This window comes from Coccinella septempunctata, chromosome 2, assembly GCF_907165205.1.
Source record: "Coccinella septempunctata chromosome 2, icCocSept1.1, whole genome shotgun sequence".
NCBI lineage: Eukaryota > Metazoa > Arthropoda > Insecta > Coleoptera > Coccinellidae > Coccinella > Coccinella septempunctata.
Window position 1 is genome coordinate 493115 of NC_058190.1, and position 24521 is coordinate 517635.

The 24521-nt window shown below is 41.5% G+C and overlaps 1 protein-coding gene across 1 annotated transcript; it reads left to right on the plus strand.

The window, feature by feature from the left end:
- The first annotated feature begins 14035 nt into the window (after nt 1-14035).
- On the plus strand, nt 14036-21326 carry LOC123308750. Its single transcript, XM_044891543.1, has 2 exons — nt 14036-14137; nt 14246-21326. Exon 2 carries the CDS (start codon nt 14270-14272, stop codon nt 21164-21166), a length of 6897 nt encoding a protein of 2298 aa, XP_044747478.1. The 5' UTR covers nt 14036-14137; nt 14246-14269; the 3' UTR covers nt 21167-21326.
- Nucleotides 21327-24521: the final 3195 nt, after the last annotated feature.

The window sequence follows — 24521 nt, forward strand, 5'->3', positions numbered from 1 at the left end:
GAGTGGCGAAAAACTTCCTTCATCCCTTACTCCCTAGTTTAAGTTCCACTCCTACTGCCGAAGCACCCCGCTGGCGTGGGTACTCAGGGGGTGCAGAACACACTTTGGAGTGGCGAAAACTTTCTTCATCCCTTACTTCCTAGTTTAAGTTCCACTCCTACTTCCGAAGCACCCCGCTGGCGTGGGTACTCAGGGGGTGCAGAAAACACTTTGGAGTGGCGAAAAACTTTCTTCATCCCTTACTTCCTAGTTTGAGTTCCACTCCTACTGCCGAAACACCCCGCTGGCGTGGATACTCAGGGGGTGCAGAACGCACTTTGGAGTGGCGAAAAACTTCCTTCATCCCTTACTCCCTAGTTTAAGTTCCACTCCTACTGCCGAAGCACCCCGCTGGCGTGGGTACTCAGGGGGTGCAGAACACACTTTGGAGTGGCGAAAAACTTTCTTCATCCCTTACTTCCTAGTTTAAGTTCCACTCCTACTGCTGAAGCACCCCGCTGGCGTGGGTACTCAGGGGGTGCAGAACACACTTTGGAGTGGCGAAAAACTTTCTTCATCCCTTACTTCCTAGTTTAAGTTCCACTCCTACTGCCGAAGCACCCCGCTGGCGTGGATACTCAGGGGGTGCAGAACGCACTTTGGAGTGGCGAAAAACTTCCTTCATCCCTTACTCCCTAGTTTAAGTTCCACTCCTACTGCCGAAACACCTTGCTGGCGTGGGTACTCAGGAGGTGCAGAACGCACTTTGGAGTGGCTAAAAACTTCCTTCATCCCTTATTCCCTAGTTTAAGTTCCACTCCTACTTCCGAAGCACCCCGCTGGCGTGGGTACTCAGGGGGTGCAGAAAACACTTTGGAGTGGCGAAAAACTTTCTTCATCCCTTACTTCCTAGTTTAAGTTCCACTCCTACTGCCGAAACACCCCGCTGGCGTGGATACTCAGGGGGTGCAGAACGCACTTTGGAGTGGCGAAAAACTTCCTTCATCCCTTACTCCCTAGTTTAAGTTCCACTCCTACTGCCGAAGCACCCCGCTGGCGTGGGTACTCAGGGGGTGCAGAACACACTTTGGAGTGGCGAAAAACTTTCTTCATCCCTTACTTCCTAGTTTAAGTTCCACTCCTACTGCCGAAGCAACCCGCTGGCGTGGATACTCAGGGGGTGCAGAACGCACTTTGGAGTGGCGAAAAACTTCCTTCATCCCTTACTCCCTAGTTTAAGTTCCACTCCTACTGCCGAAGCACCCCGCTGGCGTGGGTACTCAGGGGGTGCAGAACACACTTTGGAGTGGCGAAAAACTTTCTTTATCCCTTACTTCCTAGTTTAAGTTCCACTCCTACTGCCGAAGCAACCCGCTGGCGTGGATACTCAGGGGGTGCAGAACGCACTTTGGAGTGGCGAAAAACTTCCTTCATCCCTTACTCCCTAGTTTAAGTTCCACTCCTACTGCCGAAGCACCCCGCTGGCGTGGGTACTCAGGGGGTGCAGAAAACACTTTGGAGTGGCTAAAAACTTTCTTCATCCCTTACTTCCTAGTTTAAGTTCCACTCCTACTGCCGAAACACCCCGCTGGCGTGGATACTCAGGGGGTGCAGAACGCACTTTGGAGTGGCGAAAAACTTCCTTCATCCCTTACTCCCTAGTTTAAGTTCCACTCCTACTGCCGAAGCACCCCGCTGGCGTGGGTACTCAGGAGGTGCAGAACGCACTTTGGAGTGGCTAAAAACTTCCTTCATCCCTTATTCCCTAGTTTAAGTTCCACTCCTACTGCCGAAGCACCCCGCTGGCGTGGGTACTCAGGGGGTGCAGAACACACTTTGGAGTGGCGAAAAACTTTTATAATCCCTTACTTCCTAGTTTAAGTTCCACTCCTACTGCCGAAGCACCCCGCTGGCGTGGATACTCAGGGGGTGCAGAACGCACTTTCAAGTGGCGAAAAACTTCCTTCATCCCTTACTCCCTAGTTTAAGTTCCACTCCTACTGCCGAAGCACCCCGCTGGCGTGGATACTCAGGGGGTGCAGAACGCACTTTGGAGTGGCGAAAAACTTCCTTCATCCCTTACTCCCTAGTTTAAGTTCCACTCCTACTGCCGAAGCACCCCGCTGGCGTGGGTACTCAGGGGGTGCAGAACACACTTTGGAGTGGCGAAAACTTTCTTCATCCCTTACTTCCTAGTTTAAGTTCCACTCCTACTTCCGAAGCACCCCGCTGGCGTGGGTACTCAGGGGGTGCAGAAAACACTTTGGAGTGGCGAAAAACTTTCTTCATCCCTTACTTCCTAGTTTAAGTTCCACTCCTACTGCCGAAACACCCCGCTGGCGTGGATACTCAGGGGGTGCAGAACGCACTTTGGAGTGGCGAAAAACTTCCTTCATTCCTTACTCCCTAGTTTAAGTTCCACTCCTACTGCCGAAGCACCCCGCTGGCGTGGGTACTCAGGGGGTGCAGAACACACTTTGGAGTGGCGAAAAACTTTCTTCATCCCTTACTTCCTAGTTTAAGTTCCACTCCTACTGCTGAAGCACCCCGCTGGCGTGGGTACTCAGGGGGTGCAGAACACACTTTGGAGTGGCGAAAAACTTTCTTCATCCCTTACTTCCTAGTTTAAGTTCCACTCCTACTGCCGAAGCACCCCGCTGGCGTGGATACTCAGGGGGTGCAGAACGCACTTTGGAGTGGCGAAAAACTTCCTTCATCCCTTACTCCCTAGTTTAAGTTCCACTCCTACTGCCGAAACACCTTGCTGGCGTGGGTACTCAGGAGGTGCAGAACGCACTTTGGAGTGGCTAAAAACTTCCTTCATCCCTTATTCCCTAGTTTAAGTTCCACTCCTACTTCCGAAGCACCCCGCTGGCGTGGGTACTCAGGGGGTGCAGAAAACACTTTGGAGTGGCGAAAAACTTTCTTCATCCCTTACTTCCTAGTTTAAGTTCCACTCCTACTGCCGAAACACCCCGCTGGCGTGGATACTCAGGGGGTGCAGAACGCACTTTGGAGTGGCGAAAAACTTCCTTCATCCCTTACTCCCTAGTTTAAGTTCCACTCCTACTGCCGAAGCACCCCGCTGGCGTGGGTACTCAGGGGGTGCAGAACACACTTTGGAGTGGCGAAAAACTTTCTTCATCCCTTACTTCCTAGTTTAAGTTCCACTCCTACTGCCGAAGCAACCCGCTGGCGTGGATACTCAGGGGGTGCAGAACGCACTTTGGAGTGGCGAAAAACTTCCTTCATCCCTTACTCCCTAGTTTAAGTTCCACTCCTACTGCCGAAGCACCCCGCTGGCGTGGGTACTCAGGGGGTGCAGAACACACTTTGGAGTGGCGAAAAACTTCCTTCATCCCTTATTCCCTAGTTTAAGTTCCACTCCTACTGCCGAAGCACCCCGCTGGCGTGGGTACTCAGGGGGTGCAGAAAACACTTTGGAGTGGCTAAAAACTTTCTTCATCCCTTACTTCCTAGTTTAAGTTCCACTCCTACTGCCGAAACACCCCGCTGGCGTGGATACTCAGGGGGTGCAGAACGCACTTTGGAGTGGCGAAAAACTTCCTTCATCCCTTACTCCCTAGTTTAAGTTCCACTCCTACTGCCGAAGCACCCCGCTGGCGTGGGTACTCAGGGGGTGCAGAACACACTTTGGAGTGGCGAAAAACTTTCTTCATCCCTTACTTCCTAGTTTAAGTTCCACTCCTACTGCCGAAGCACCCCGCTGGCGTGGATACTCAGGGGGTGCAGAACGCACTTTGGAGTGGCGAAAAACTTTCTTCATCCCTTACTTCCTAGTTTAAGTTCCACTCCTACTGCCGAAACACCCCGCTGGCGTGGATACTCAGGGGGTGCAGAACGCACTTTGGAGTGGCGAAAAACTTCCTTCATCCCTTACTCCCTAGTTTAAGTTCCACTCCTACTGCCGAAGCACCCCGCTGGCGTGGGTACTCAGGGGGTGCAGAACACACTTTGGAGTGGCGAAAAACTTTCTTCATCCCTTACTTCCTAGTTTAAGTTCCACTCCTACTGCCGAAGCACCCCGCTGGCGTGGATACTCAGGGGGTGCAGAACGCACTTTGGAGTGGCGAAAAACTTTCTTCATCCCTTACTTCCTAGTTTAAGTTCCACTCCTACTGCCGAAACACCCCGCTGGCGTGGATACTCAGGGGGTGCAGAACGCACTTTGGAGTGGCGAAAAACTTTCTTCATCCCTTACTTCCTAGTTTAAGTTCCACTCCTACTGCCGAAACACCCCGCTGGCGTGGGTACTCATGGGGTGCAGAACGCACTTTGGAGTGGCGAAAAACTTCCTTCATCCACTACTCCCTAGTTTAAGTTCCACTCCTACTGCCGAAGCACCTTGCTGGCGTGGGTACTCAGGGGGTGCAGAACGCACTTTGGAGTGGCGAAAAACTTCCTTCATCCCTTACTCCCCAGTTTAAGTTCCACTCCTACTGCCGAAGCACCTTGCTGGCGTGGGTACTCAGGGGGTGCAGAACGCACTTTGTTGTGGCGAAAAACTTCCTTCATCCCTTACTCCCTAGTTCAAGTTCCACTCCTACTGCCGAAGCACCTTGCTGGCGTGGGTACTCAGTGCAGAACGCACTTTGGAGTGGCTAAAAACTTCCTTCATCCCTTACTCCTTAGTTTAAGTTCCACTCCTACTGCCGAAGCACCTTGCTGGCGTGGGTACTCAGGGGGTGCAGAACACACTTTGGAGTGGCGAAAAACTTTCTTCATTCCTTACTTCCTAGTTTAAGTTCCACTCCTACTGCCGAAACACCCCGCTGGCGTGGATACTCAGGGGGTGCAGAACGCACTTTGGAGTGGCGAAAAACTTCCTTCATCCCTTACTCCCTAGTTTAAGTTCCACTCCTACTGCTGAAGCACCCCGCTGGCGTGGGTACTCAGGGGGTGCAGAACACACTTTGGAGTGGCGAAAAACTTTCTTCATCCCTTACTTCCTAGTTTAAGTTCCACTCCTACTGCCGAAGCACCCCGCTGGCGTGGATACTCAGGGGGTGCAGAACGCACTTTGGAGTGGCGAAAAACTTCCTTCATCCCTTACTCCCTAGTTTAAGTTCCACTCCTACTGCCGAAGCACCCCGCTGGCGTGGGTACTCAGGGGGTGCAGAACACACTTTGGAGTGGCGAAAAACTTTCTTCATCCCTTACTTCCTAGTTCAAGTTCCACTCCTACTGCCGAAACACCTTGCTGGCGTGGGTACTCAGGAGGTGCAGAACGCACTTTGGAGTGGCTAAAACTTCCTTCATCCCTTATTCCCTAGTTTAAGTTCCACTCCTACTGCCGAAGCACCCCGCTGGCGTGGGTACTCAGGGGGTGCAGAACACACTTTGGAGTGGCGAAAAACTTTCTTCATCCCTTACTTCCTAGTTTAAGTTCCACTCCTACTGCCGAAGCACCCCGCTGGCGTGGATACTCAGGGGGTGCAGAACGCACTTTGAAGTGGCGAAAAACTTCCTTCATCCCTTACTCCCTAGTTTGAGTTCCACTCCTACTGCCGAAGCACCCCGCTGGCGTGGATACTCAGGGGGTGCAGAACGCACTTTGGAGTGGCGAAAAACTTCCTTCATCCCTTACTTCCTAGTTTAAGTTCCACTCCTTCCAGCATCCCGCTGGCGTGGATACTCAGAGGATGCAGAACGCACCTAGGGGTGAGCTGCCGTGAATTTGTGAAGTGCAGCCATGAACGTAAACGTTAACGTTATAATTGACATCTACGCATGCTCATTCGTCCGTTTTTAACGTTAACGTTAGCGTCAGCTTTACGGCCTACGTAAACTAGCGGTCTCCCACGTATACCTTGAACATAGACGTACGTTAACCGAACGTTAAACGAGTAGCACCGATGTCTTGCGAATGGCCGAATTTTGATTATTAAACTGTCATTGTTTACATTTCCTGTGTATATTCTCATAATGAACGAAAATTATAGGAAATCAGCAGTGATTTGAAAGTTATCGAAAGGATTAAGTTAAATCACTTTGTTATCAGATTATATTCATGCAGTACATAAGGAAATGGCTGAATCTACACTGCAATTCTCATGTCTCTAACACTTGAACATTTCATTGATAATAAAATACTTCCAAGCTGAAAATTCTCTTTATTAGGCATATAAATCATTAGAACATCAATATTCCAAATGTTATTCCAGCTGTCGAAGCTCAATATTAGATAAAAGAGAGTTCACGCGAAACGAATGCAAAATCAAATTGATAGGTTATGTTTAACGTCTGACCATAGACCTAATAGAGAGTTGAAGTGCAGCCATGAACGTAAACGTTAACGTTATAATTGACATCTACGCCTGCTCATTCGTCCGTTTTTAACGTTAACGTTAGCGTCAGCTTTACGGCCTACGTAAACTAGCGGTCTCCCACGTATACCTTAAACATCGACGTACCTTAACCGAACGTTAAACGAGTAGCACCGATGACTTGCGAATGGCCGTATTTTGATTGCTAGATGCAATTCTCGATAACCTCAAACTGTCATTGTTTACATTTCCTGTGTATTTTCTCATAATGAACGAAAATTATAGGAAATCAGCAGTGATTTGAAAGTTATCAAATGGATCGAGTTAAATTACTGAGTTATCAGATTACATTCAGTACATAAGGAAATGGCTGAAACTACACTGCAATTCTCATGTCTCTAACACTTGAACATTTCATTGATAATAAAATACTTCCAAGCTGAAAATTCTCTTTATTAGGCATATAAATCATTAGAACATCAATATTCCAAATGTTATTCCAGCTGTCGAAGCTCAATATTAGATAAAAGAGAGTTCACGCGAAACGAAAGAAAAATCAAATTGATAGGTTGTGTTTAACGTCTGACGTTTCATAATGGCAGCACTTCAACTCAAATTTCATCACAACACGTAAACGTTATATCTGACGTTATTTCTCACGTTAACGTTTACGTTCAGGCTAACGTATTGTGCACACTTCAACTCTCTAATAATACATGGACAGGCCTTCATGTGGTTTTCCCGTTCACCGCATCGAGGAATACCCACGAGAGAGAGGGGGGTGGTAGAAAAGAGAGATAACAGCAGTCCCTGGTAGTAAACGTCAAGCTGGTAGCTGGTAGAGAATAATTCAACGTTGCCGCTTCAAACAAGTTATCGAGTAAACTCGGGAATTCTACCAGTCCGCTGATTCCTTCATCCCTTAGTCCCTAGTTTAAGTTCCACTCCTACTGCCGAAGCACCCCGCTGGCGTGGGTACTCAGGGGGTGCAGAACACACTTTGGAGTGGCGAAAAACTTTCTTCATCCCTTACTTCCTAGTTTAAGTTCCACTCCTACTGCCGAAGCACCCCGCTGGCGTGGGTACTCAGGGGGTGCAGAACACACTTTGGAGTGGCGAAAAACTTTCTTCATCCCTTACTTCCTAGTTTAAGTTCCACTCCTACTGCCGAAGCACCCCGCTGGCGTGGATACTCAGGGGGTGCAGAACGCACTTTGATAACCGAATGTTACCAGAGCGGTTACTCTGGTGACAGATATTGAACCGAACATTGAACTCTATGGGAAGTTCCCATAGAGTTCAATGGAACCGAATTGTCAGGAGTTCGACATATACGGACCACCCACTTAGCGTATGGTCCGTATATACACATTTGGTAACCGAAAGTTACCAGAGCGGTTACTCTGGTGACTGATATTGAACCAAATTGTTAGGAATTCCCAGAAGTTACCAAAGTGTATATACGGACCACAGCCTTACTAACCAGAAGAAACCAAAGTGTATATACGGACTATAGCCCATATCAGTCTAACATTTTGTGACACACAAATTTTTCGTGATGGTGATCCCTTCGGTCAAAGATTATAGTCTATAGATTAAAGTCTATAATCTTTGTTTACGTTTACGGTCACCCCTGGTGTATGGTCCGTATATTGGTGAATCCAACTACCGATGAGGGCGCTGCGACTTGTCAACAAACATGGCGGAAAATGAGTAATCATCGTGAAAACTCTATTGTGAAAGCAATGTTATCGTAGATTTCATTCGATTATAAGATATTTGTAAAGGTAGTGAATAATTATGGGATTATTGCATAGACTTATAATACATGGACTCACTGTCACGTGACTTTTCAGTAGATCGAGGGGTTGTATGCATTAGGGAGAGAAAGGCTTATGCGTTTTGATCGAACAAGAAAGAGATGAACTGATTCCGTGTGGGCAATGTCAAAATCATATGATGGATATGACGATGGGATGTTGCCCACAAGGTGTTCATACGTTGAGTATTATTCACATTATATTTATTCTTGAATGAAACTCACATAATTTTTATATTTTCCATTTCGAAGGAATGTTAGGGAATTCCTGTTTGCCTTCTCGGAAGCTTGTTGATCAATTATTATGGAAAATTTTTACAATTTTCGCAGACTATGCCCACATGGTGTTGATACGTCGATTATTATTCTCATTACATCAATTTTTGACTAAAACTCACATATTTTTTGACATAATTGATTTCGAAGGAATGCTATGGAATTTCTGTGTGTGTTCTCGGAAGCTTGTTTAAAATTTATTGAAGAAAATTTTCGCATAAACTTGTGTTCTATAACCTTTTGACAGCTTGCCCACAAACTCTCCATCTTATTCAACCAACCGACTTCTCTCTCACATGCGGAGTCCATATTATTAATAAGTCTATGGATTATTGATTGTGCTCGGGTTCCTCCAGAACTTTCCTGAACATGTTGGTGTCGTTTGATGAAGATTTTAACAAGAACTTATATCCAGAAGATTCATTCTATCATCACACTCACATGAATTATGTAATTTGTGGAAATAAATTAATGTAAATATTTGAGATAATTTATTTGGATGAAAACATATTATGCAGTTCAAAATGCCAACACAGAAATTATTTTCCAGCAATTACAACCAACTCAACAAGACCGCCTGAAAATTAATTCTACAGTTGTAATTTCATTAACGAAATTTGAAATTCTTGTCGAACGGTTTAATTATTGATCACTTTCAACTGCTTACAAAATTCCAAGTCAAATCACTACTTTTCATTTAAAATGTTCCCAACATATCATTTCTTGAAGATTGCAAGTTCAGTAATGCATGTACAACTTCAGTTATGTCAGAAATATAATATATATATATATATATATATATATATATATATATATATATATATATATATATATATATATATATATATATATATATATATATATATATATATATATATATATATATATATATATATATATATATATATATATATATATATATATATATAAAATAGGCGTTCTACATAACTACCTTGGAAATCAGAACGTCAGCAGAAAAGTTGAGAAAAAAGTGCAAATCTGCGCCAAGAAGATAAAGATCAAAAAAGGCCCCCAATACCATCAACACTTAAGAACATATATGGAAAAATTAAAACAAAAAATTGCGGCGTTAGGGAATAGACTGAGACGGTACAACAAGAGAACACAAAGATACCGAGAAAACAACCTATTCACGAACAACCAGCGAGAATTTTTCCGGAGTCTAACTGAGAGAGACAACGACCAGCAGTCAATCACACCAAATCCTCAAGATATGAACGAATACTGGTCAAAAATATGGAGTCGAGAGGATACCCATAATAGGGAGGCAACATGGATCGCCGCAGAAAGAAGAGCACATGAGGATCTGAGTGAAATGCCGAAGGTAAGAGTCACTGAAGCAGATGTCAGAGCTACAGTCAGACGTTTCGGGAACTGGAAAACGGCGGGTGTGGATGGCATTCACAACTTCTGGTGGAAATCGTTTACATCCACCCATAGAGTATTAGCGCGGCTCATTCAGGAGGCGATAAAGGACCCGACAATAATCCCTGAATACTTCACCCTGGGCATGACTCTTATGATACCCAAGAAAGGAGACCCAACGCAGCCAAAAAATTACAGACCTATCACCTGTCTGCCTGCCATTTACAAAATACTTACATCGACAATTAGCCACAAGATTAACAACCATATCGATAACAACAACATCATGTCTCCAGAACAGAATGGATGCAGACAAAAAGCACGAGGAAGCAAAGAACTGCTGATAATCGACAACACCATTACCAAGCAAGCCAAAAAAAAGTTGAAGAATATCTCGGTTGCCTGGATAGACTACCAAAAGGCGTTCGACTCTGTCCCACACTCGTGGCTTCTCGAGATACTGAGAATTTACAAAGTCGATCACGAGGTGGTTGAACTACTGAAAAGTCTGATGTCAACATGGCGCACCTGTTTAACATGGAATAAGAAGTCCTCCTCCACGCCAATCAAGATCAAAAGAGGAATATTCCAAGGTGATGGTCTAAGCCCTTCGTGGTTCTGCCTTGCGCTTAACCCTCTTAGCAACATACTGAATAGGGCAGCATACAGCTACTCAATGGACTCACAGAACAAAGTCAGTCACCTATTTTACTTAGACGACCTAAAATTATTCAGCAGGGGTCAAAAACAGCTAGAGGGACAGTTGGAGTTGGTAAGAAAATTCAGCGAGGACATAGGCATGATATTTGGCCTCGAAAAATGTGCAGTGGTAAATGTGAGGCGTGGCAGACTGGCTGAGGGGGAGAATGTTGAACTGTCGGACGGTCGGACGGTCGGACAGTGCCAATACTGGGACAGGAAGAAAGATACAAGTACTTGGGTATTCAGCAAACATTCGAGATCAGACAGCAGGAAAATAAGATGGAAACAGAGAGGGAGCTCATTAGGAGAGTCCGCCGCATCATGAACACCCAATTGTCGGCAAAAAACAAAATGGAGGCCATCAACATCTGGGCTGTGCCAGTGTTCGCGTATACTGCTGGAATTCTCATCTGGTCGAAATCAGATCTTGAGAAACTAGACAGAAAGATCAGATCCATCCTCACGCAATATGGTACGCTTCACCCGAATTCCGCTATTGAAAGGCTCTATCTGCCACGTAAAGAAGGAGGTCGAGGACTAAGTAATTTGCAGGACATATACCTGAAAGAAGAGAAGAAGATTAAGAACTACTTCCAGACAGGAATCACACCAATCCAAAAATGGGTGGCTTCACAACGCTACCCCTCCTCGGGAGAGACCAGCACGCATGAACCTGAAATCGAAGACTTCAAGGAGATATTGAAGCAAAACTGGCAGACAAAACCTCTGCACGGAAGATTCTTCGCAAGCCTGAACCAGTCTGATGTAGATAAGCTGAGCTCGAGTACTTACCTGACGCAAGGTTACCTTTTTCCCCAAACAGAAGGAACATTCCTGGCGATTCAGGATCAAGTCGTGCCAACACGAGTCTACACTAAGCATATCATGAAACAACAGGTACAAACAACAAAATGTAGACTCTGCGATAAAGCCGAGGAAACTGTGCAGCACTTGTCATCTGGATGCTCCACAATAGCCGGCACCAAATACCTTGGACGCCATGACAATATGGGGAAGGTCGTGCATCAGTCGCTGTGCCTAAGAGAGCAACTACTCCCACATTTCGTCCCACACCACATATACGCACCGCAGACGGTCCTGGAAAACGAAACCACCAAAGTCTACTGGGATTTAACCATTATCACCGATCGAGGAGTAGAGCACAACAGACCGGATATGGTGGTGTGGTCAAAGAAGGATAAGAAGGCATATATCATAGATTTTGCTGTGCCTCTAGATCAAAACCTTTCCAAGGCATACGGAGAAAAAATCGCAAAATACGAGCCATTAGCGAAAGAGATAAAGAATATGTGGCGCCTGGAAAAGGTGGAAATTAAACCATTGATCATAAGCTGCAATGGGTTGGTGCACAGAAAAACAACAGAACATGTCAAGGAAATACAATTACCAGCCAACACAATTCTTTGGATGCAAAAAGCGGTGATCCTGGGGACGGTTGGGATCATCAGACAAGCAATATATCCCCATTGACGATCAAAGAAGGTTCTTGGCTGCGGCCCGAACTTTCTGGATAGTGAACCACAGTCGTGTGAAATTAAAAAAAAAAAAAAAAAAAAAAAAATATATATATATATATATATATATATATATATATAAATATATATATATATATATATATATATATATACAATAGGTGGTCAAAAATGAAATAATAACAAATTCAAATTGACAGATTCAATGTATTTCGTAATTTTATTGTAAATGAATTGATAATTTGTAGATTACATGTAAAAACAGTAAGTTAATGTGCACGTGATGAAGAATTATGACTGATTTTGAATGTATTTTTAGATATAAATGTCCCAGCCAAACCTATTTCATAATCTTGAAAAAGGCTTATATACGCCGAAACATATGTCGATTACAAGTTATAAAATCTGAATACCTGAAGTTTTATTGTGCTCTAAACCCAAGAAAATTGCACCTAAAATATATATATATATATATATATAAATATCGTATACTCGTATACTTCTGCTCAGGTTTCGAGGCACTATCAAAATCATGGAAATGAATATTCGCATTGCCTTTCTTAATCGTCCAACACTAGAAAATTCATCTAGAACAAAGATATCTCCTAACCTAAAATTATAGTGAAAATTGGTAAATAGTTTCTCAACTGAATGACCCTGATATAAATACTCACTAAATTATTTTAATACCTATTTTTCTAGTCAGACATCCAAAAAATTTTGTGAATATAACGTGCGTTCAAATAAATTCGTCGTCAAGTAGGCTATGGAATTTTGAACGTCGATATTTCGTGTCTAAACGTAATTCTTAGCTCGTGCTTTACTATTTTCCAGGTGAACTGTCATTTTAGCATTTTGGGTTGTTGTTGAATTAAAATTATCAGCAAATTATAAAGATGGTTTTTACGGACGTGTGAAAGACTTTTACTATTGAATTCTACTTCAAAATTGGAAAGAAAATTGAAGGAAAATGGAAATATTCTGTTCCGGCGACTTCATTGAAGCCTATGTTGCTGTTGATTATTAAGAATGAATTTTTCCATTGTACTGTTTTGCGATGTGTTGACGAAACAGGTATGTTCAAACAAAAAAGGAAGTGGTATACCAAAAAAGAAAACTCTAGAGTTCAGTAATAATGAAAACATGGTGACAGAAGCTCGACAAACCTCTCTTCAGATTTTATCTCAAGTGGATGGAGTATCCGTTGGCATATGCCACCCAAGCATCATGCCTTTTTATAGCTGAATTGAATTTTAATAAATTGTCCAATAGCTATTTTCATGTAATTCAGTTCTTTTAGTTTAGTCATGGATTTTCAGTAATGACTGAATCAATTCAATATTTATAGAGAATTAATAAACATATTATTGAGAATCTTACTGTGATCTATTCATATGACTGAAGTAACTAGAACCTTTTTACAGAAAAACATACTACCACGATCAATTCAAGATTCATGTCTCTTACGTATGAAAATAGTGGACGGTTAAAATTTTTACGAAGATTTTTTCTAACCGCCTCAGATTGTTTGGATTCTTGTCATCTTACTCAATGAAAGAAATGCTTTTCGAACGTTGGGTGAAATTTACAGGTAACTTTTTCTAAAAAGTGCCTTTCCGTACAAGATTACGATATTATATAGGTTAATGTCCTCATTGTTTACATTTTGGGAAGATGAAGTAATTCAAGGAAAGACATACGTTCAGCCACCGAACATCAGCCTTCAAAATTTCATAGCCTACTTGACGACGAATTTTTTTGAACGCACGTTAGTTCACTGGTAACCGAATATGTAATGAAAATATCTAACCCAAAGAAGTTAAACTCAAGTTATTACTCACTTTCTAGGTTAGTGATTTGGCCGCTAGGCGGCGTTTAGATTTTTGGATTCGCCAATCACATTTGGTAACCGAAAGTTACCAGAGCGGTTACTCTGGTGACTGATATTAAACCAAATTGTCAGGAATTCGACATATACGGACCGCCCAATTACTAACCAGAAGTAACCAAAGTGTATATACGGACCATACACCTGTTTACAACCAAATTTATCTAGTGTTCTGTGGTTGACAATTAGTGATTTTTCTGTGGTTGTTGGGTTTCCCGCAGAAAAAATTTCCATTTTATTGATATTCAGTTATTGAAACTTTTCGACAATTTAATGTATACACTAGGTCAAAAAAACATATGAATAAGTAAGTCTCAAAGTTTGATAATATGATGAAAGCTTGGTATTCAATAACCCTGAAATTGCTTTCCTGGTTAATAATAAGGATTTATATTTTCCTTGTTAACATTTTCAGACATCTGTAATACAACATCTCCCAATGGATGTGAATAAATATAAACAGATTTATATAGCTGCTAGTAAGAACAATGTTAAGCAACTCAATTGTCTCCTGGAACAAGAAATCGAAGATGGTAATTTGCATGATTTACTTTCGAAGGTGTGTATGAAGTTGGAACTCAATCGTGTACACCTTTCCGATGATATTAAGCAAATTTTGGAGCGTAAATTGATGAGCCTACGTTTTTTCCACAAGCAGTCTAAGTTTTACTTGAATTCACAAGAGGTTCGTGATCACATACAATTTATGATACAACTTATAAATTCTTTGGAAACATGCAAAGATAAGGATGAATTGTTTATAGGAAATTTGACATTTATAGCTAAGCAAATTTTTACGCTTAAGAGATTACTTAAGTCGACTTATGATAGGCTTCCTTGGGAAGAAATTGAATTCTGTATATTGTCTTATATTAGAACTTTTAAGGATCAGAATGAAATTGCATTGTTTTCAAGAGCTATTCTTAGTAAAAGCAATTTAATTACGTATTTGGAAAGCTTTGGTAAACATCTCGAAAATTTACTGAATTATGTGTTGATTATGAGACCACAGGAACTCTCGAGACTCCCAAATTTGAAACGGGATGAAGTTGTCGAGGATATAATCGATAAATATCCCGAGTTCAAGTCTCTTTATGATGATCATGAAAGAATAAGAGACATTCATTCGCTCAACATTATGCTGAATTACGTGGAACTTGTCAGGTCTATTGGATTGGGAGAAAAGAATGGTATATTTATTTTGATGAGAGCTTTACAGGTTATAGGCGAACATTTGAAGAATACCCTGGAGTCTCCTAAGTTGACCCAGACTACTATAAATTATCTATTCACCTTCTTCAGCCAGAGTACCAGAAACTTGGTCATCAAGTTGAGAAACACCTTGGCCCATCGGTGTCTTTCAAAACGTAAAGAATTATTTGAGAACATTGAATCCAACTTTTTTAGTGGGATCAAAAACGATATTGAAAAACTTGGGGGACAGATTGGTTACATTTTGTCAAAGTACAAAATGAAAGTTGTCAGAGAACTTGGTGATAAATTTTTGAACACAAATGATGAGAAAGTCATGAAAGAAGTGGCTTCAGTGATGAAAAATTTCGGAACTGGTAAGGTGCTCAGAGAAGAGCTATCTGAGCTGAAGAACAACGATATCACTAGGTTAAAAGATCTCATAGACCAGTATCGTTGCAAAATTAAAGGTGAATGCGTCTATAGCGAAATACTTTTCGAAGCTATCGATCAGTCTTTCAAAAATGTTCAGATAGGGGCACCTACAGATTATGGTTTAGCTTTGCTGCTTTTTCATAGTTTGTATGAAAAATTCTATATGATGATTGGAAGTTCACACAATAAATCAAGCTACATAAGTTCGATGAAATATAGTCTAAAGCACAATCTGAAAACTTTATCACCGCAAATAGAATCCTTCAAATTGTGTGAAACAGCTGAAATGATAATTTCAATCCACAGCTTGTCATCCGGATCTCAAGAAGATGAAGTGTGGGAGCTCTTTTATAAAATAATATACATTATAAAATTCGAAGTTAACAGCATCCAGTGGACTGAGAAGTTCGGGAGAAAAATAAAGAAAAGGGATATGGAAGTGGAGACATTCAATTCCGAGAATTCTGAGGAGGTGACAAAGATGAAGAAACAGGAGAAATTCAATCAGTTGAGGGAAATCTTTGACGGAGTCACTTACACCCAGTTCAAGAGTAATAAAAAGCTTCAAGCTGTTGTGGAAATATTTCTTTTAGATTTGATTCCGATGTTGAAATATGATCATTTCAAAGCGAAGTATTTTTTGAACGATAATTATCCATCCCTTACTGGTGTTGATCTGAGAAATCACTTGGCACATAATAATGTCATCGTGGAAGTCCTTCTGGATTCAACCTCAGCTATATTCCTCTTCGTTGAAAAACTATTAGAAGTTGAAGGAAAATCTGACGATTTAAACTTGACTGAAGTTCAGTATTTCAACTTATCTAGAATGAAGAACTCTTACGCGACAACTGTTGATATTTTAAATAGGAAACACAACATGTTCGTCGCCTTGAAGGAGAATAATTTCGACGCTTTCTCAGAATGCATCAAGGAAGGCGCAGATATCAGATCTAGGGACACGGATTTGTCCACATGTCTTCACTTCGCAATGAGAAGACCTAAAACGATCAAACTGACGAAGTTTCTTTTGAAGGAGAATCTGTCCACTTTTAAAATGAAGAATTTGGAAAACCAGAGCCCTCTTCACATAGCGGTTACGAAAACGAACCTGGAAGTTGTAGAGTTTCTGCTCAAAAATTTTGACACTGACATCAATGAGATTGATTCTTTCGAGAGAACCCCAGCTCATCTGGCAGCCTTCTCCGGTAATGAGCACATTTTGAACAGTCTGTGGAACCACGGTGCCGATTTCACCAAGAAGGATTACTTGCATTTAACACCTTTGCAGTACGCGGCGCTTAGCGGTAAACCTTCCGCCGTCCAGTTCTTCTTCAATAAAGACCTCTTCTACAAATTAGACGAGGCTTTCGGTGGTTTCACAACTCTATACATCGCCGCAGAAGAAGGTTTGGTCGAAATTGTGAACTATCTGCTGTCGAAAAACGTGAAGGTTGACGCTAAAAACGACGTTGGTGTCACACCCGTCCAGCGAGCCGCCTTAAACGGCCATCTTGAAACTGTTAAGGCTCTGATACGGGCAGGAGCAGACGTGAATTCCTCAAACATGAACGGCAATTGCGCACTGGAATGGGCTTGCGAGACGGGCAGAGAAGAAATCGTCAAGGTACTTATACAGAACGGAGCTGACGTTAATGTAGGGGATTACGCAAATAATTTCGCGCCCATAAATCATTTGGCCAAGCACGGATATATCGGAATACTCAAAATATTCCTGGAGAACGGAGCGGACGTCAACGTTACAACTAAGGACGGTTTTACGCCCCTTTTGTACGCTGTCGAGGGTAGGCATTTGGAAATCGTGGATTTGTTGATGCAACAGGATGGCATAGAAGTGAATAGATCGAATATACTCAGAATGACACCGTTGCACGGTGCTTCTATGAATGGAGACGTAGAAATTGTGAGGCTGTTGATTATGAAGGGCGCTGATTTAGATTGTAGAAATCTAGAAGGTATGACACCGCTTCACTTCGCTTGTAAGCATGGCCACGAAGCTGTCGTGGATCTGTTGATCGAGCACGGTGTATCGATTTATGCCGAGACTTCTATTACACAATGGCTTCCTTTACACATGGCCGCGGAGTCTGGAAATGAAAACATAATGATTAAATTGATCAGGAAGGGTTCTCAGATAAACGCCACCACGTCCAAAGGCGCCAACTGCCTCCACATAGCTGTCAAAAACGGGAGGAACATCCTGATGGACCTACTGATAAGGTTTGGGGTCGACATACACGCTAAAACTAAGGACCGTGGGTTCACCCCTCTGCATGAAGCAGTCATCGCTAATAGCCTCCAAATGGTGAAGTGTCTGTTAAACGCAGGAGCCCACATCGACGATCAAGATAACGCAGGTAACACGCCAATTCATTTGGCCATCGAAAGGGACAGCAACGAGATCTCGGTGTTCCTATTAAAAAACGGAGCGAGAATCGATATGTCGAATAAAATGGATAAAACTCCTTTCCTATCGGCGGTGAAATATAACAGGGCGACCTTGATACAGTTGGGCCTTTCGTCACGTTTGATCCAGGACGAGCTGATTTTCAAAGCCATAAACAACGCTATTTTTGAAGGAAACACGAACGTTGTTAGGTTGTTACTGAAACACGCCCCTCATTTAGACTTGTCCGTATACTGGGATGAAGACCAAAATACGCCTCTTCATATTGCCTCTATGTTCGGAAGAGTGGATGTCGTGGAGATGCTGCTGGGTCGTGGCGTTGTCGTGGATTCGAAGAATGTGTACGGCATCACCCCTCTTTTTTCAGCGGCCTCGAGGGGGTTCGATGAAATCGTTGAAATGTTGTTGAAAAAAGGCGCCACGATCAACCCGCAAGACCGCGACGGCTCAACTCCTCTACACTTGGTTTCAGAAACCAACTACGAAAGAATGGTAGAGTTCCTTCTAAACCACGGCGCTGACGTCAACGTGTTAGATAACGAAAATAGGTTACCTATCGAGCTGGCCGTGTCCAAGGGTCGTATAACCTCTGTGAAATTGTTCCTGGAGAAGAATAAGAGCTTCTTGAATCGTCGAGGTAATCATAATTTCTCTCTGTTGCACATCGCCACGCAGTTCGGTCACAAGGAGATTGTGAAGTTTTTGCTGGACCAAGGCGCCGATATGCACTTGACGAACGATAAGGGCTCCAAGGCCATTCACATCGCAGCCAGGGAAGGTTTCACCGATATAATCGATGTTTTCCTGAAGAAAGGTATGCATTTGGACGTTCGCGGTTCCGCCAACCAATCGATGTTACACTACGCGGCATCCACGGGTAGATTGGAAGTTGTTAAGTATCTACTGGAGCGAGGCTGCGATGTCAACACCGTTAACGAAGGCGGAATATCGGCGTTACATGTGGCGACGAATCAGGGACACATGGAAGTCGTCAAGTATTTACTCAACAACGGTGCTATCTACAATAGTATAGCGAGGTTTGCAACGGACCACGAACTCAAAAGTATGTTGTCTTCTGTTGGAAAATTGTTTTTACTTATAAAAGGTAACGGTGACATCAAGGAAATTGAGGAGATTATCAAGGAGGGAGTACCTTTGAACTGTTCAGATACCAACAAAGGATCAGTCTTGCACTACGCAGTATACAAAAGTAGATCAGACGTCGTGGAACTACTACTACGAAACAAGGTTTCAACGAACGCTAAGCATAAGAATGGATGGACGCCTTTACATTACGCCGCCAAATATTCCAACGATAGAATGGTATTTTTGCTGCTTTGGCACGGCGCGAAATACAACGCACAAGCCGACAACGGCAAAACACCCCTGGATTTCGCCGAAAAGACGTCCATCAGGAATTTGCTGCAGTTGATAAACGATTCCTTCGAGAGCGTACGCAAGAAGAAAATTTCGATAATCGGCCGATTGAAAAAGATCAAAGACAAGGATGTCGTCAAGGCCGTGGTGCGAGCTGAAGATGAACATGGAACAACGCTGATAACGTCTGCCATCAAAAACGATTTCCCAAAATTGGAACAATTGGAGGATATACTTCAAGGGGACGTCAGATCTCAAATGGAAAGCATCGACGATTTTCTGTACCAGGAAAAGTTCCAAGAGGGAAAGGACCTATTGATGGAGGTTTACGAGAAAAGGAGGGAGATCTTCGGCGATCATAATCCGGCTACTTTGAGCATCAAGAGTAGAATAGCCGCGGTGCTGTTCAAACTGCAATTGTATGAGGAGTCCTTGAAGTGCTCAAGGGAAATTTGTGAGAAGCTGAAGAATTGCTTAGGGCCCGTCCACGAGCTGGTTTTGAGGGAAAGGAGTACGATGGCCCTAGTCTTGCATCAGCTGGGAAGAAACGAGGAATCCCTGAAATTATTCGAAGAAGTCCATGAGATGCAAAAGAATCTAATACCGCGCCATCATCAAGACTCTCTAAACACAATAAAGCACATGGCTCTGACTCTGATGAACATGGGTGAACTGGACAGGGCGCTGAAGATCTACAAGGATGCGCTCGAACTGGAGGAGAAGAAATACGGTCTGCTTCATTATTGCACGTTTGTGACTAAGAATAACATCGCTTTGATACTGTCAAATCAAGGGAAGAAAGACGAGGCCTTGGCTCTGTTCAAGGAAGTGTACGAAGGAAGAAAGTTAGTCTTGGGAAAATACCACTCCGATACCTTGAGAACCATACACAACCAAATATGCGTTTACAAAGACCAAGAAAAATACGACGAGGCTTTGGAAGCGTTCAAGAAGTTGTTGAAAAGACAGAAAGATCACTTAGGGGCGCACCATTTGGACACTCTCAATACCAAAGCTGAAATGGCGGACCTTCTCCTGAAGCAGTGTAAGTTATTTCATGCTTTCAAAATCTTCAAAGAGATCAAGGACCATAAGATGGCAGTGCAAGGGCCAGATCACGCAGACGTGATGATGATCGCCAAACGTATGGAGGTGATAGTGGAGCACTACAAAAAAATCGGCCTCAACAGCAACCTGGACAGTTTTTCGGATAACCTCTTATGCACCATGAACAAGGCAGCGAAGAATGGCGACATTGACACCATTGAAAAACTTGTTAGGAGTGGCGTTGACGTCGGCGAAAGGGACAAGGAGGGCAGGAACTGCCTGCATTACGCGGTAGATGGTAACAATATAGAAGTCATCAAGGTGTTTTTGAAACACGGCGGAGATTTGACAGATAAAACCAACAAGGGTAACACCGCTTTGCACACGGCTTGTAATAAGGGTTTCAAGGACGTGGCGGAGTTCCTCCTGGAGAGCGTGAATAAGAACAAGATGGCTTACCTGATCAACGCCGCAACTAAAACTGGTCTGAAAACTGCGCTACACGTGGCAGCCCAACAGGGTTATCTGGATATTGTTAAACTTCTACTGAAGAAGGGCGCGGTGTATAATTGTGCGGATAAAGACAATAAAAAACCCTTGGATCTGGCTCAGGTTCAGTCTGTTAGACTCATCCTGGAACTCACAGGAGAGATGTTCGCCGCTGTTGAGAAAAAAGACTACGATAAGATCTCCAAACTTTATACCATCGATATCGACGATTTTTTGTGTGTTGCTCACGCTAAAAATTCCCGTAACGAAACAATCTTGAAATTGTTGATTTCGAATGGAGAACTGGAATCTGCAAGGAATTTGACTGCGATGATAAAGAAGACCAAGACTGCCGTCAGGAATCTTTGAATCTTCGCGATGGGCTAGCCCACTCTTTACATTCACCATTTTTTCCTCTCGTATTGAGATATTCGTTGATCTCATGTTGAGCGACAGATTCGTATAGATATATTTGAAATGTTTATTGTGGAAAAACTTCTACGGTATGAAATAATACCTTCATCAACAAGGAATATTTTTTTTCTAATTTTGAAATATAAAGTGACACTATCTAAATCTCATTGACTTTTTGAAACTGATGTTGAAAAATACTTGCTTCCATAGTAACGAAGTGAAAAATTAAATGTTGAGACCAAAGATTATAGAGTAGAAAGATAGGAAAAGCCCTCATATCGCTAGTACTAAAAACCGACTACATTTTCGCCAGTGAAAACACGCGTGACAATGAGATGGCGCTAAAAACGCACTGTCAATAAAGGAAAACTTTTTGATAACAGTTTTCTGTTTTTTAATTGAGGGGCGCGAAATTCGAATTCTATTTCTCGTATTGCATTCCAATATTGACTTTATTTCTATAAGAAAACAAACATCCTGAGCGACAAAACAAGAGTATGGTTTTGTTTTGTGATCAGGATGTTAGTTTTCATCTAAACATTGTTTGGAATCAATTGATATCAACGAAAAACGCTGTTGGATGTGCTATATGTTTATTTGCACTTCATAAAAAATTTACAGAAATTGAAATAGTGGGCAATAAATAAAGCTTTAACTACGACACTAAAGTATATGGTGATCTGCTATACGTCGAAGGTGTTGTTTCTGTACAAAAGGTTGTTCTGAATTTATGAACTTAGTTGAATTTGTAAAATATACATATATCAGAAATTAATAGGAACCAATATTCAATATACGATCATAGCATACATATTCCAGTTACTTACATATGTAAGTATTATTTAAAGAATTTTCAGAACCACAAAAAATTTTACAGACATATGCAAGACCTGTATGTCAGTATAGTTTCTTGGTACTTTTTTTTATGATTTCCTTATGATATGGTCTTTTCATGACACAATATACAAATTGATTAATGAATGAACAAAACACTCACAGCAGGTTTCATAAAACTTCGACTTTCTAAACAATAATTTGACGGTCACTCGGCTCTCAAATGGAAATCAATAAAACCTTTGCATTTCTGAATATATTGAAAGAGTAGCAAGTGAGAATCATTGAATGGACCTATAAAGATCATAATTTCCCCTTAATAGGCCGTTCATGCAATAAGGGATGCTTTCTGCATACAACAATTTACGTCGATGAACAGTTCTCAATTGACCTGCAGTAAAATGTTCATTGCACATGGTGTAGTTAGTAGTGTTTGCTGAAGTAATTGTCTTCAAGCCCTGAGAATTTTATCCACTTCAGAGCACTGAAAATTGGAATCAATGAATGACCGATTCACATGTTACGACTTTTAATACTTACGCTTCCATTTTCCTTAGTTGAGTGAAAAACTTAATCACGTAAAATACATTTTATTATTTGATCCACCGTTCTTCACCATTCAATAATTTTCGAACAATATTTTGATGTTTTCACCAAGAAATAAGACAAAAAACTTCAAAAATCAGCAACTAGAACGAGCCAGATAAACAAAAAGCGGAATAAGAATCAAAACATTCAAAACCTCTTTTATCAAAATTGACGTCTGAAATCTTAAAAAATTTCATTTATTTCTGCAAATGGCACTCAAATTAATATTTTAACCAGTCCTAGCGTCTTAAAAACACGCGTGAGACACAGATGGCGCTCAAATCGTTTTAGTCGCCTCGTTTCCCATCTTTCTACTCTATAATCTTTGCTCATTGACTTTTTGAAACTGATGTTGAAAAATACTTGCTTCCATAGTAACGAAGTGAAAAATTAAATGTTGAGACCACTGGGTGATTTAAAAGGAATCTGCGAGGGACGCTTGTATAGACGGTTTTGGTACTTTTTATTTGAATTGATAGTCACCTTCTATTCAAAATTAGAAAAAATATTGTGTAAAGCACGTTGGGAAACACTACATTTCGTATTTCGTGTTCTTTTGCGCAATTCGATTCGGTTGTTGCAAAATACGCACATTACGAAAAATAATGTTTTTCCCAACTGGTTGCACAAATAATCCAAAGGTAACTTTTCCATTTTCGCAGCTTTAGTATGTGATATATTGCCATTTGCCAAATGTTTCGGTAAATGTTTAATCGAAAAGATGTCCAAATGTTATAAGCATTTAATTCGCATAAAAGTATGTTGAGTTTATAGGGCTCCCGACTTTCTGTCCGTTGATTTGTACAATAAGTTACCTTCTCACCTGAAATCACTGACGGAGGATAAATTCAAATGTGTTGTTAAGGAGGACTACTTTCCACGCCTGTTTTCTCCATTGAGGAGTTTTGTTCTTGTGTTTTCGGTATGTTTTGACTTATTTTAATGTGTAAATTATATACCTTGATTATATATTGACGAATGCAAACAAAATAATTGTAGCCATGAATAAAGCTATCTATCTATATAAATGTAATTTTTTTTTATTATTATGCCTAGATTATAGAGACTCTACTCTATAATCTTTGTTTATTACTTCTTTTATTAGAGTTTGTTTTCACTCCAATAATTAATTTTGTATGTATTAGTGATTAGAGGTTTCTTTTAGGTCGAAATTTCAGAGACTCAATTAGACAAAATGCCGACGTTTCGATTTTATTTTAAAATCATATTCAGGGCTCTAAAATAAATGACAAACTTTATAGTAAAAGCAAGTAAAAATTCAAAGGAATAGAGAATAGACGTCTCGAAACAGGAACATATAACAATTATTGAATAAGAACATTAATCAGACTAACAAAGTAATAAATATGATGAAAAGTATCTTTGAAATTATCACATATATACAAATAACAATTAGAAGCTACTCACATTGCCAGTTGGTCTCTATTGTCAATTCGAAAATTAAAAACAACGAGGATGAAATAATAAAAGACATTATACGGTTGACTAACTTGTACGAAATAAAATACGTCAAGGAAAACGAGCCGGACGGATGACATTCAGTGTTAATCATCTGATAATTATCAAATAAGAAAAACGAAATAATATGTAGGTAAATTCAAGCGAACACGAACAATACAAATCTGTGGATGTTATAAATCTCGTATTCTCTGTATGAGATCAAAATAGGCCGTATTCAAGTTATCAATGTCGCTTCTCTTGTTAACAGAATTCGCATCTTTTTTAATTTCAAGCATTTCACAGAACAATCTTTTCTTCAAGTTGGTTTGAGTATCTAAAATAGTGACACCTTCAAAATCAAAGGAGTGTAACGTATTCAAAGTATGTTCAGCTAATGCTGTGTTATTATCTTTATTTTTAATGGGAT

Excerpts from the sequence above, each read along its gene's own strand:
- LOC123308750 (XM_044891543.1), top strand. The coding sequence starts at position 14,270 with ATGGATGTGAATAAATATAAACAGATTTATATAGCTGCTAGTAAGAAC.